The sequence below is a fragment of the Bos indicus x Bos taurus genome, chromosome 3 (genome assembly GCF_003369695.1).
Source record: "Bos indicus x Bos taurus breed Angus x Brahman F1 hybrid chromosome 3, Bos_hybrid_MaternalHap_v2.0, whole genome shotgun sequence".
Taxonomy (NCBI): domain Eukaryota; kingdom Metazoa; phylum Chordata; class Mammalia; order Artiodactyla; family Bovidae; genus Bos; species Bos indicus x Bos taurus.
Window position 1 is genome coordinate 112934053 of NC_040078.1, and position 14425 is coordinate 112948477.

Sequence of the window (14425 nt, forward strand, 5' to 3'; positions counted from 1 at the left end):
ATTAACATACTGTATCTGACCTAGCTTCGCGCTGTATGACAGGCTCTTGGCCATGACTTTTTACGAGCTGCCAAGTGAGGAGCGACATCTCAGAGGCAGAGGAGGGAAGGCCGGTGTGCGAGGAGCGCTCCGCAGGAGGGGAGAGGAGGGCGGTGGCTGAGCGTCACTCCTGGGGCTTCCTGGAGCCGCGGGAGCCTCCGGGAGACACTGAGCTGTCATGTGGGGCCCCTCAGAGGAAGTGCTCGGAGAGACGAGGCAGGAAGAGGACGCGGATGACGCACGCGTGGCCGCGGCTGTGGGCGGGGGGCCCGGTGAGCGCCCGGAGGTCAGAGAGAGAGAGGGGCCTGGGGCTCAGGGGCCAGGAAGAAGCGCTGAATGAAGCTGGGAGAAGGAAGAGAAAGGCGAGACGCGGAGGCCATCTTAACAGTGATTAACCACCAACACAGGAGGGAGAGACTGAGGGATCTGGAGTCAGAAGGCTCCAAGGAAGCCCAGCGGCAGATGAGGTGGCCTCAGTGTCCACAGCCCTGCAGGCCAGGCCCCGGGCAGCTCTGTGAACCGGCTCCCTCCTCTCTCTCCTGCTGACTTCACAGTCCCTGTGTCCCATTATTGAGAAAAGTGTTTCCAAGTACCAGGACCCAGACTTTTTGGGTTCGATTACTTACTGTAAATGACACCAAAGGGTCAGCTGGCCCAGCCCCTCCCTTGCCAACCAGAAACCTGCCCTGCAGAGGGGACAGTCTTGCTAGGCATCCCGTGTGTCAGGGGCAGTGTAGACATAGACCCTCTGATAAACAGGGCGGTGTTTTGTTCAGTTCAGTTCAGTTCAGTCGCTCAGTCGTGTTCGCCTCTTTGAGACCCCCGTGGACCCCTGGCAGCACGCCAGGCCTCCCTGTCCCTCACCATCTCCCAGAGCTTGCTCAAACTCATATCCATTGAGTTGGTGATGCCATCCAACCATCTCATCCTCCATCGTCCCCTTCTCGCACGTTTTTTCAAGTAACCTTAAAAAATACAGTATTAAGTAAAACATATAGAGTTGAAGGTGTTAAGGAGGAAAATAATTACCCAACCACTGAGGTGAGAGACTAACACAAATAATATTAATTTGTTGCTGTATTTTCTCATTTATATTCTCTCTATGTATTTATATAGATAGATACATGTCTATACATAGGTAGATACATACATACCTCTATAAGTTTCATAAGCTCCATATTATATTAATATATGCCTAATACCATGTAATTTTAGTCTGCATTTTCTAGCAACATTAGCATTTTCTCATTTAGTTAACATTTCTTCCTAAATATCATATTTAATAGATGCACAAATTCTATTACACGATGCACCATAATTTATGGACTACTCTTCTACTGTCAGACATTCAACTTACTAACAGTGTTTCGTTATTTTAAATATGACAGTGATGAAGGTCTTTGTGCAAATATGTGACATTTCTGATGATAGATTTCTAGGGGAGGAATTACTGGATCAAAGGATAATGTTTTTAAGGCTCTTGATGGAAAACGACAGATTGCTTTCCAAAAATCTTGTTATAATTTATGTTCTGGTAAGCAGTGCCAAAGAGCACCCACCTCATTCCAGCCTCCATTTACTGAATATTTTCATTTTTAAAATATATTGAATTACAAGGTGAAAGGTAGCTTATTTCCGTTCATTTTGATTTGCATTGCTTGATTGCAGTCGTGGTAAACTTGTTTGGATTATTGACTTTCATCATTTCTCTCTTGTGAATGGTCTGCTTCATTCTCTCTTTGCCTTTTTTCATTTGAAACTGTAGTTTTTCTGTTATCACCTCTTTGCATGAATTCCTTATATCACATTTGTTGCAAATATTTTCGCTGTGGTTGCCTTTAAACTTTATGACTTTCCCCGCCCCCCACATTCAGAGATTGTAAATTTTTGTAAAGTCTATCAATCATGCTCTTTTGTGACGTTTTCCCCTTTACTTTCCAATGTAGAGTCCTTCTGCACCCAGGAATTTTGTTTCTTTTGCTTCCTGTCGGGAGCAGGGCCTTTAGAGCTAATGGGCTCAGGCTAAGAGGCCACTCTGCCTTTCCAAGCGCTGGTAGATTGTCTAACGCTATGGGGCCTCGGTTTCCTCATCTGAAAACCAGGGATAAGAATACCCATGTACTGTTGTTGGATGGACTGAATGAAAAGTGTATATCACATGCTTAGCAGAGTATTTGGCAAAAGCAGATGGAGAAAATGTTGGTTTTTCTGTTTTGCTGTTACTGTTCTACACTGAACATTTTAATCTCTCTGGAATTAATGGATGGTGTAAGACAAAGATTTATGGGCATTTTTCTCAAGTACCCATCTTTCTTGAAACCCCCCACTGAATAGCTTATTCCTTGCTCTTTGTGGCCTCTTTCTTACCATGTATTAAGTCTCCCGTATCTCTTTCTCGCCTGTTTAGCCCAGTCCACTTCTGTCTGCTTCTCTCACACCAAGTTCACACTGAATGCCTTACCACCATTTTATAAACTATTTTACTTTAGGATTTGCATATCTATTCTTTTAAAGTATTCTTCCAGATAAGCCAGATGATAATTTTGACAAGTTGGAAAAAATACTAGTGGGACTTTAAGAAAATTTATTTTTGGCTGCTCAGAGGGCTTTAGTTGCTGCACGCGGGCTGCCGCGCGTGGGGTACTCTCTGGTTGCGGTGTGCAGACTTCTCACTGCTCCCTCTTGTTGAGGACCGTGGGTTCTAGGGCATGTGAGCTCGGTAGTTGGGGCTTAGTTGCCCCACGGCATGCGGAATCTTCCCAACCCAGGGATCGAACTCATGTGCCCTGCATTGGCAGACGGATTCTTAACCACTTCCCTGGTCCACCACGGAAGTCCACTATTCGCACTTTGATTGTAAGTGCATGAAATCCATAATACAACTTGTACAAATGGACATTTCAGTATTTTTCAGTCTTAATAATAAATACAGCTATCGCTATTATTTTTAACTTGGTAATTTTCTTCACAGGTCCTACATATTTGTTCAATTGCTCAGTCGTGTCCGACTCTTTGTGACCCCATGAATTGCAGCACACCAGGCCTCCCTGTCCATCACCAACTCCCGGAGTTCACTCAGACTCATGTCCATCAAGTCGGTGATGCCATCCAGCCATCTCATCCTTTGTCATCCCCTTCTCCTCCTGCCCCCAATCCCTCCCAGGATCAGGGTCTTTTCCAATGAGTCAACTTTTCGAATGAGGTGGCCAAAGTACTGGAGTTTCAGCTTCAGCATCACTCCTTCCAATGAACACCCAGGATTGATCTCCCTTAGAATGGACTGGTTGCATCTCCTTGCAGTCCAAGGGACTCGCAAGAGTCTTCTCCAACACCACAATTCAAAAGCATCAATTCTTCAGCACTCAGCTTTCTTCACAGTCCAACTCTCACATCCATACATGACCCCTGGAAAAACCATAGCCTTGACTAGATGGACCTTTGTTGGCAAAGTAATGTCTCTGCTTTTGAATATGCTATCTAGGTTGGTCATAACTTTCCTTCCAAGGAGTAAGCGTCTTTTAATTTCATGGCTGCAGTCACCATCTGCAGTAATTTTGGAGCCCAAAAAGATAAAGTCTGACACTGTTTCCAGTGTTTCCCCATCTATTTCCCATGAAGTGATGGGGCCAGATGCCATGATCTTAGTTTTCTGAATGTTGAGCTTTAAGCCAACTTTTTCACTCCCCTCTTTCACTTTCATCAAGAGGCTTTTTAGTTCCTCTTCACTTTCTGCCATAAGGGTGGTGTCATCTGCATATCTGAGGTTATTGATATTTCTCCCGGCAATCTTGATTCCAGCTTGTGCTTCTTCCAGCCCAGTGTTTCTCATGATGTACCCTGCTGCTGCTGCTAAGCTAAGTCACTGCAGTCATGTCCGACTCTGTGCGACCCCATAGACAGCAGCCCACCAGGCTCCCCCGTCCCTGGGATTCTCCAGGCAAGAACACTGGAGTGGGTTGCCATTTCCTTCTCCAATGCATGAAAGTGAAAAGCAAAAGTGAAGTTGCTGAGTCTTGTCCGACTCTTAGCAGCCCCATGGACTGTGGCCCACCAGGCTCCTCCATCCATGGGATTTTCCAGGCAAGAATTGCTGGAGTGGGGTGCCATTGCCTTCCCCAGATGTACTCTGCATATAAGTTAAATAAGCAGGGTGACAATATACAGCCTTGACCTACTCCTTTTCCTATTTGGAACCAGTCTGTTGTTCCATGTCCAGTTCTAACTGTTGCTTCCTGACCTGCATACAGGTTTCTCAAGAGGCAGGTCAGGTGGTCTGGTATTCCCATCTCTTTCAGAATTTTCCACAGTTTATTGTGATCCACACAATCAAAGGCTTTGGCATAGTCAATAAAGCAGAAAGAGATGTTTTTCTGGAAGTCTCTTGCTTTTTTGATGATCCAGCTAGAAAGCTAAAAAAAAAATTAAAAAAAGAAAGCTAGCTGTGAGTTCAGGAACTCCTACTGTATTTATGTTGCAGGACAGAGCTGTGTCCTGTGTATTTCTCATCTTCCCTTTCCTCCTGTACTGACTGACTTTCTCAGATTTATCTTCTTCCTTGTTAAAGTTCTCCAGAACACAAAGCTGCTGTTCACTGCCTCTCTCATAGTGTTTAATGCTGACTGTAGAACTCTAGGTTTTTCACTTCTGACCAGTTTTTTGTTTTATCTCCTGTTCCTCAGTTTTTACAATGCATTTCTCCAGTTTCAGAGAAGCAGTTGTCTCTTAAATCTTACTGAGCTCACAAGTCAGACTTCTCCAGAGTGTATTTTCTTTTTCACTTTTTCTTTTTGCAGTGCTTCTATGTAACATGGAGACATCATCTTTGAGCTCTCAGAAAAATGGTACCCCCCTTCTTTTGAGTGGCGCTGTTTTTAATAGATCTGGTGATTTTTCTTTTCCAGCAAAGAACTGTCAGGAAAAAACTGGATCTGATTATTTTTTTAGACACTGGGTTGGGTTTCTGCCCAACTCTTCTTCCCAATGGTAAAGCATCAGCAGGGATGGGAGAGGGAGCCCCCTGATCTGAGATCCACCTGATTGGGTTGAGTAACGCAGGGGTGGTGTGGTACGCGGATAGGTGGGCTTCCTCCCTTGGGTCTCAGGCAAGGCCCCTCCCCAGGATGCTGGGGCAGGACGCACTGCAGGCCCGCAACTACGCTCACCCCACCTCTCACTTGGCCACCTGGGCCGCCTCCTCCTGCTTCCTCTCTTCTGAACCCATGGCCTCTTTTCCTCATTCTCTTTGACTGGGATTCTCTGAGGTTTGGGCGGGGACAGTGAGCACCCTTGGTTCGTAGGGTGCACATACATTGTCTCTAATTTCTACCTTGCACTCAAGTGGCTCTTTTGAATGTAGAGCTTCCAATCCTTGTTCTCCCATCCTCTCTTCATCCAGATGTCTGCAACACTCAAGCAAAGAAAAAAAGAGAAAACACATACAATTAGAAATTAGAACTGAAGGATCAGATCAGATCAGTCACTCAGTCATGTTTGACTCTTTGCGACCCCATGAATCACAGCACGCCAGGCCTCCCTGTCCATCACCAACTCCCGGAGTTCACTCAGACTCACATCCATCGAGTCAATGATGCCATCCAGCCATCTCATCCTCTGTCATCCCTTTCTCCTCCTGCCCCCAATCCCTCCCAGCATCAGAGTCTTTTCCAATGAGTCAACTCTTTGCATGAGGTGGCCAAAGTACTGGAGTTTCAACTTCAGCATCACTCCTTCCAATGAACACCCAGGATTGATCTCCCTTAGAATGGACTGGTTGCATCTCCTTGCAGTCCAAGGGACTCGAAAGAGTCTTCTCCAACACCACAGTTCAAAAGCATCAATTCTTCAGCGCTCAGCTTTCTTCACAGTCCAACTCTCACATCCATACATGACCCCTGGAAAAATCATAGCCTTGACTAGATGGACCTTTGTTGGCAAAGTAATGTCTCTGCTTTTGAATGTGCTATCTAGGTTGGTCATAACTTTCCTTCCAAGGAGTAAGCATCTTTTAATTTAATGGCTGCAGTCACCATCTGCTGTGATTGACACTGTTTCCAGTGTTTCCCCATCTATTTCCCATGAAGTGATGGGACCAGATGCCATGATCTTCGTTTTCTGAAGGTTGAGCTTTAAGCCAACTTTTTCACTCTCCTCTTTCACTTTTATCAAGAGGCTTTTTAGTTCCTCTTCACTTTCTGCCATAAGGGTGGTGTCATCTGCATATCTGAGGTTATTGATATTTCTCCTAGCAATCTTGATTCCAGCTTGTGTTTCTTCCAGCCCAGCATTTTTCATGATGTACTCTGCATATAAGTTAAATAAACAGGGTGACAATATACAGCCTTGATGTACTCCTTTTCCTATTTGGAACCAGTCTGTTGTTCCATGTCCAGTTCTAACTGTTGCTTCCTGACCTGCGTACAAATTTCTCAAGAGGCAGATCAGGTGGTCTGGTATTCCCATCTCTTTCAGAATTTTCCACAGTTTATTGTGATCCACACGGTCAAAGGCTTTGGCATAGTCAATAAAGCAGAAAGAGATGTTTTTCTGGAACTCTCTTGCTTTTTCCATGATCCAGCGGATGTTGGCAATTTGATCTCTGGTTCCTCTGCCTTTTCTAAAACCAGCTTGAACAGCTGGAAGTTCACGGTTCACATATTGCTGAACTGAAGGATAATGAGTTACAAAGGAGTTTTTTAAACAACTGGGGAACATGCTAAGCTGATCGGCTGAGTGAGACGGGCACTCATGAGGTTCTCGAATTTCAGAATTTGATTTCTCTCTCTCTCACCATAAGAAAAGATGCTTCTGGGCATGTTCTCAGTGGTTATTTGGCTAGGAATAGTCACACAGAAATAGTAACATTAATCTGAAAGAATAAATAAAATGCCACGAAGTAGTTTCTCCCTATTTCCATTTGCTTATCCTCTTACATTCGAGTTAAACTTCCCAAACCCGGGATCTGAAAGTGCCTTCGCTGGGGAAGCATCTCCTGCTGAGAACAGTGTAGGCACCTATAGTCACCCAACGGCTGGCTGTCGGGAGTCGGGAGTCGCATGGAAGATTCGTTGTGAGAGCCACTGCCTCTGAGAATAGAGTGATCCCATATGCGGGAGGCTGGGCCAGCCCAGCGTCATCCCAGCCTGGGTCTCCAATGGGAATATTCCTAACACACTTGCTCTGAAATGTGGCCCAGACCCTGTAAGGAGTAGCAACTGAAGAGCAGGGTTAGTGCCCTAAATTGTAACTACATCAATCCCGGTACCCCTCATGTGCAAAGTGAGTGCTCTACCATTTGAGCTAACTCCCCCTTCCCTCAAATTGTTACTAAATCATTATCAAGAGGTGAGAAAGGGCTAAATAGGATCCATGATCCCCAGTGAGCACACTGTCTGGGCTATGTTCCAGGGCAGTGGTTGTCTAAGGTGATTTACTTGTGGAGTCTTCACTGTAAACACTCTATATGTAAGATTCTGCGGATGTATATATGTTTGTGTGGGCTTTCCTGGTGACTCAGCAGTAAAGAATCCGCCTGCTACAGGAGACTTGGGTTCAGTCCCTGGGTCGGGAAGATCCCCTGGAGGAGGGCATGGCAACCCACTCCAGTATTCTTGCCTGGAGAATCCCGTGGACAGAGGAGCCTGACAGGATCAGTCCATAGGATCGCAAAGAGTCGGACACGACTGAAGCAACTTAGCACACACACACGCATGTGTGTGTGTACCCACCTGAAAGAAGAGCTGACTCATTGGCAAAGACCTTGGTGCTGGAAAAGATTGAAGGCAAAAGGAGAAAGAGGCAGCAGAGGATAAGATGGTTAGAATAGCATTAATGGACATAAATTTGAGCAAACTCCCAGAGATAGTGAAGGACAGGAAAGCGTGGCGTGCTACAGTCCATAGGGTCATGAAGAGTCAGAGACAACTTAGCCACTGAACAACAACATCCATTTATTAATATGTTATGCATCTGTCTATGCGTGTGCACATGTATGTATATGTACATGTCAAGTGTATGGGACCAGGGCGAAGTGCAGCTGCTGGTGAGTGTGGGAAGCTGAGGAGTGGCCCCCTCCACCTCTCTGCAGAGCCCCCAGTGGCAGCCAGTTTGAACCAACCGCTCTCCAGGGGGTGTGCTTGGCAGGGGGTGGCGGTGGTGATGCTCACACTTTTCCTTGAAGACCACTGATTCGGCCCAGGGATGACATGTGCTCCACCCCCCACCCCCATGCATAGGAGATGCTGAATGTTAACGATCTAAGGGGAAAGTATCTTCTGCTGTACTAGCTTTTGATTCTGATCCATCTGAGTAACACAGAGCCATATCAGTGTTTCTAGAACACCTTTGAAAAAGCCACCGAGGCTTGTCTGCCACACTTAATTCACTGAGGGGCCTTCCTGTTCTGCGCGCTTTATGTGTACCCCTCCTGGTGACTCTGTGTTCTTTCTTTCTGTTTACAAGCTGATGTTTGGGGGCCTGTTCCACCTCTTCCATAAATTAGCTGCCCTCAGCCAAATAAGAGACAGTTCTCCGCCCTGGCTTTATTTGCATATCTACAGGAGGAAGTGTCATGAGAACACGCTGTGAAAGATAAGAGCAGAACAGGCTTCCAACTGTCTGGGGCGTGTGCCTGGCTGGCTCTACAAATGGAGTTGAGGCTGCAATGGGTGGGCATGGTGGGGAGTGAGGTGGGGGTCTGGGACGGTTCCCCGTTTACCCAGGGACATCTCTGGGAGGTGAGGTGATGCTGAATTAGAGCTTCATCCTGGCCATCTCTGAAATAAGCCAATTGGGGTGTCAGTTCAGGCTTTGGAGACAGGATAGGAATGGGAAAGATGGGAATTAAAGGGGTCAGAGGAAGAGAGGAAATTTTCCTGTGAAATGAAGAGACACATGGAACTGAAATCACCCAAAACATTCTCCAAAACTTTGTTTTAACATTCATTGTTTTAAAAGGCATTAAAAATTGTAAGATGGACCACATAAAATTATAAAACCTCTATACAGCTAAGAAGAAAATCATCAATATACAGTGTTAAAAAATAAATAACTCCAAAATATATTGTAGCATATATCAAAATCTTATGAATAAATAACCAAAAGATGATTTTTTTAAAAAAAAAAGTGAGCCAAAGACATGAAAAGGAATTCACAGAAAAAGAAATACAAATAGCTAAACTTATAAGAACACATTCAACCTTGCTCATAAAGAAAGGCAAATTAAAGCCAGCCATCATCTCTCAAATTTGCAAAAGATTAAAATGTCTGATAACAGCCAGTTGGCAGGGTATGGGGAAATATACACCTTCATATCCAGTTAGTAAGAGACAGGTTAGTAGGAGACACAGTGTGACGACTTCACTGGAAGGCAATGTTCAGTTCAGTTCAGTTCAGTCGCTCAGTCGTGTCCAACTCTTTGAGACCCCATGAATCGAAGCACGCCAGGCCTCCCTGTCCATCACCAACTCCCGGAGTTCACTCAGACTCACGTCGATAGAGTCAATGATGCCATCCAGCCATCTCATCCTCTGTCATCCCCTTCTCCTCCTGCCCCCAATCCCTCCCAGCATCAGAGTCTTTTCCAGTGAGTCAACTCTTTGCATGAAGTGGCCAAAGTACTGGAGTTTCAGCTTTAGCATCATTCCTTCCAAAGAAATCCCAGGGCTGATCTCCTTCAGAATGGACTGGTTGGATCTCCTTGCAGTCCAAGGGACTCGAAAGAGTCTTCTCCAACACCACAGTTCAAAAACATCAATTCTTCGGTGCTCAGCCTTCTTCACAGTCCAACTCTCACATCCATACATGACCCCTGGAAAAACCATAGCCTTGACTAGACGAACCTTTGTTGGCAAAGTAATGTCTCTGCTTTTGAATACGCTATCTAGGTTGGTCATAACTTTCCTTCCAAGGAGTAAGCGTCTTTTAATTTCATGGCTGCAGTCACCATCTGCAGTGATTTTGGAGCCCAAAAAGATTAAGTCTGACACTGTTTCCACTGTTTCCCCATCTATTTCCCATGAAGTGGTGGGACCAGATGCCATGATCTTCGTTTTCTGAATGTTGAGCTTTAAGCCAACTTTTTCACTCTCCTCTTTCATTTTCATCAAGAGGCTTTTTAGTTCCTCTTCACTTTCTGCCATAAGGGTGGTGTCATCTGCATATCTGAGGTTATTGATATTTCTCCCGGCAATCTTGATTCCAGCTTGTGTTTCTTCCAGTCCAGCGTTTTTCATGATGTACTCTGCATATAAGTTAAATAAGCAGTGTGACAATATACAGCCTTGATGTACTCCTTTTCCTATTTGGAACCAGTCTGTTGTTCCATGTCCAGTTCTAACTGTTGCTTCCTGACCTGCATACAGATTTCTCAAGAGGCAGGTCAGGTTAGTCTCTATCAAAACATGAAGTGCCTGCGACCTTTCACCCAGCCATTCTCCTTCAGGAGACGTATCCACAACCATGCACAAGTGGCAGCACTTGCAGTGTTTGGTGTGTTTTGAGCACTAGTCTAAATGCTCAATTTACACAAAAAGTTGATGCTGTGTTATTATTCTCCCCTTTTCACTGAGGGGAAACTAAAGGATTTTACTGAGGATTCACCAATGTACACAAGAGGTCAGAACAGAGGTGTTCACTGCAGCATTTAAATACTAATACTATAAATTAGTAGTGGAAAGCCCCCAGTAACTACCTGTCCAGGCTTCCTTGGTGGCTTAGATGGTGAAGAATCTGCCTGCAATGTGGGAGCCCCAGTTTTGATCTCTGGGAAGGGGAAAATCCCCTAGAGAAGGGGATGGCTCTCCACTCCAATATTCTTGCCTGGAGAATTCCATGGACAGAGGAGCCTGGTGGGCTACAGTCCATAGGGTCACAAGAATTGGACACAAGTGAGTGACTCACACTATACACACACACCCAACTAGCTGTTCATCATCTTGGTCTAGTCAAATAAATGATGAGCTGGTCATGTGTTGGAACATGACTTGGACAGATTGCTAATAATTTTTTTTTCGGTGAAAAGCAGAAAATTCTAGAACAATACATGTAATATGATGTTATTTGCATTTAAAAGATATGCATCAATTTATGTGTATGTTTAAACGTTCTGGAATGATTTACAAAAAGGAGTAGGAACTCCAAAGAATTCACAGGACTGGGGAAGGATACTTTTTTTTTTTTCATTTTGTATCTCTCTGAGTGATCTTAAATTTTGTTAACTAGTGTATAACTTCAAAATCTAGTTAAACGGTAACACATGTGTTGAGTGCTGGGCATGTAGGAGGGGTTAAATGAATGACCGCTTTGTACTGAAGCATCACTTTGATCGTCGAAACAACATGAGCCTCTGTGAGCCGGAGTGTCTAGAGGGGTGGGCAAGTTCTCAGGGTCTGTGAGAATCCCATGTGGGCGAAGTGGGGATGGGAGATTATGGGTAAGAAGGTAAAACAGCCATTTCAACTGATAGTGTAAGGCCCAAGTGGTGTCCCCCAAATTCCTTACGCCTGTGGCCTCCGCAGCCAAGCCAGGGGAACTCCACGGCTGCCCACTGCCACCAGGCTGTCCTGGATCACCCATCCATGGGCCCCTCCCCCACATGCTCAGCCCTGACAGCCCCCCTTCCTCTCAAGGCTTTTAGGAAAGGAAAAAGTGGCTCTCGTTCCTTCCCACGTCAGAGTCCTCTGGACCAGAGGAAGGCTGAGCCTCTAGAAAGAGAATCCGGGATTCCTTGCCCTTCTGTGTTAGAAGCTACCCTGAGGCTCACCCTAAGGCTTCTGGGAAAATCCAGGTTTCTGAAGGAATCGTGGCCAGCCTTCAGAAGAACGAACCCATGGGGCAAAGTCTCCCGGGGAGGCAGCCACAGAGGGTGGGGGACTTCCACCCAAAGCTACGTGAGCCTCCCCCTGGCCAGCGCGGCCCCCCTGTGGCTGTGCCCACCTCCCACTTGGCATGCTCCCACTGTGCTCAACTCCTCTAGGGTCTCGTTCCTTCTTCAAACACCCACTCTGGCTCCATTTTGTTTGGCCAACAGGACAGCCCAGAGGTTGAGGAAGCCCTTCCAGGTGAAGGACCCCTTTAGATCAACCCACACAACTGTCAAGCACCAAAGTAAACCATGTCCCAGGGACTCCACCACCTTCCCCTGAGGCTCCTTGAGTGCTGGGGGCCAGGGGTGGGGGGTGAGGTGGGAGGGGGCAAGCAGTGCCTCTGTCCCAGGCCCCTCGATGTCCAGAAAAAGTATAGGTTCTAACTCAGCCCTTGGTCTGTTCCAGGTACCGGAATTGTGTTTACACTTACAGGATTCTGCCCAATGAAGACGATAAATTCACTGTTCAGGTGAGTCTTTTAGAAACCTCGAAACGTGACCTTGACTGCAACCTATACTGGCAGCAAAAGAGGAAGGAGGGAAGAAACCGGGTGTCCCGGGCAGCCTAGACGTGGGGCTTGTCTGAGCCTGTCTTTCTCCTAGAGGACCCTGGCTGGGGTTGCTCAGCGGGCAGACCATGGTCCTGCAAAGGGACCTGCTCCAGGGCATGATGGAGCAGGCGCCACAGACACTGTCTGTGTTCATGGGTGTGAAGGGGAAATAAAGGGAAGAAGGATGCTCAGATGCAAAGGAAAAGTGACTATGGTCGTTGATTCTTTTCTTCGATGTGTTCAAATGCATGAGAGTAAGTGGACCGTGAAGGAGAGAAGAGAGGGAGCTTGCAGGACAGCAGACCGTAGGTTTTGAGGGGCTAGAAGATCACCCTAAGGATGAGCAGGAAATAATACCTTTGAATTCATAGAGACCTGTTCTGTCAAAGGCATCATGACATCTGATTTCCCCATGGAAAGTCCGAACACGTAAAACCCTGATTATAAAGGTTAAAGAGGGAGTTCCCTGGCGGTCCAGTGGTTGGGACTTGGCCCTTTCATTGCTGCGAACCCGGGTTCCATACTTGGTCAAGGAACTAAAGATCCTGAAAGCACAAGCTGTGCAACTTGGCCAAAAAAAAAAAAAACAGAGAGAGAGAGAAGGAAGAAAAAGGTTACAGAAGGACATACCAAGTGTGCCAAGCCCAGGAAAACCACCCTCCATGTGGTTTGTGTGCCAAGCCCCACGGGTGTTGCGTCATCACAATGCATGACAACAGAGATGCAGAGGCCGGGGGAGCTCTTTTTACCTGGCTGCCCCGAGACAGCAGTGGGCTGAATAAAGAAGACCGTGCTCTCGCCGGTGGGGGCAGAGGAGAGACACTCAGCTCTCCAGCCCCTGGGGAGGGGCACCACCAGGTGGGGTGCCCCACCCGTATGCCGAGCAGAGTGGCCAGGATACACGAGGGTCGGGACACTACATCATGAAGGAGCCATGACAGGACCAGGGGGGTTAGTTGAAAAGAAAGTAAAAGTGGAAGGGGTGAGGTGGCGTGCAATCATTGATTCCGGAGATAAATGGAATGATGCATTTTGTACAGAACTAGGATGCAACAGGCTTCCCTGGTGGCTCAGACGGTAAAGAATCTGCCTGCAATGCAGGAAATCTGAGTTCAATCCCTGGGTCGGGAAGATCCCCTGGAGAAGGGCATGGCAACCCGCTCCAGTATTCTTGTCTGGAGAATCCCCATGGACAGAAGAGCCTGGTGGGCTACAGTCCATGGGATTGCACAGAGTTGGACACGGCTGAAGCAACTCAACACACACTCAGGAGGCAGTGGGACAGACAACTGGACAATAGGCAGGTCCCTGGGGTACATGGGGCTGCAAAGAATCGGACACAACTGAGTGCACTCTCATGGACACACACGCAGGTCAGGCTGAGTGTAGCTTCTGGCTTCTTGGTCCTTTCCCACAAGTGCATCTGCAGTGGTATCTAAAGAACGCCCATTTGAATGTTTTTGGATGGTCTGGGACACCCCCATGTCTCAGCCTTGCCACTAGGAATACATGTTGGTACCCCAATACTAGACGATCTTTTCAAGACTTGGCAGCCACCCACCACTGGGATGGTGGTCTTCTTGTGGGCTCCTCACCTGTCAGGGACAAGACTGCCCAAGGGGAGGCCTGCCTGGGGAGCCAGTGGGGCTCAATGGCCTTGAATTTTCCCCAAGTCTAGGACTGTGTGAACTTTCCCACAGAGGTTGGTGTCCTTGATTGGTGGTTTGCTGAAAGGAGTTTAAACTCTCAAGTTAAAAGTTAGTCGGGGCTTTTGATCTTTTTTCCCCTTGTGGTTTCTTTTATTCCTTCAAAGGGAAGAAGACTTTAAGTATGACTAGGTCGTAAGCTGGAAAAGGCCAGACTGCGGCTTCTTGTACAGAGTTTGCACTCACGGCTTGTAACCGTCTTAAGCTGCACCCAGGTCTGGACCCTCTCGCCGTCACTCCTTGCTGCCGTGACATCACGTTTTCCAGGG

The 14425-nt window shown here is 46.7% G+C and overlaps 1 protein-coding gene across 1 annotated transcript in view; it reads left to right on the plus strand.

Annotated features, from left to right (window-relative positions):
* INPP5D (inositol polyphosphate-5-phosphatase D) overlaps nucleotides 1–14425 on the plus strand; it is a 137753-nt gene that overhangs the window by 7783 nt on the left and 115545 nt on the right. Inside the window, exon 2 of the mRNA XM_027537946.1 lies at nucleotides 12306–12369. Within this exon, the coding sequence (XP_027393747.1) occupies nucleotides 12306–12369 (64 nt within the window). The remainder of the gene's footprint in view (nucleotides 1–12305; nucleotides 12370–14425) is intronic.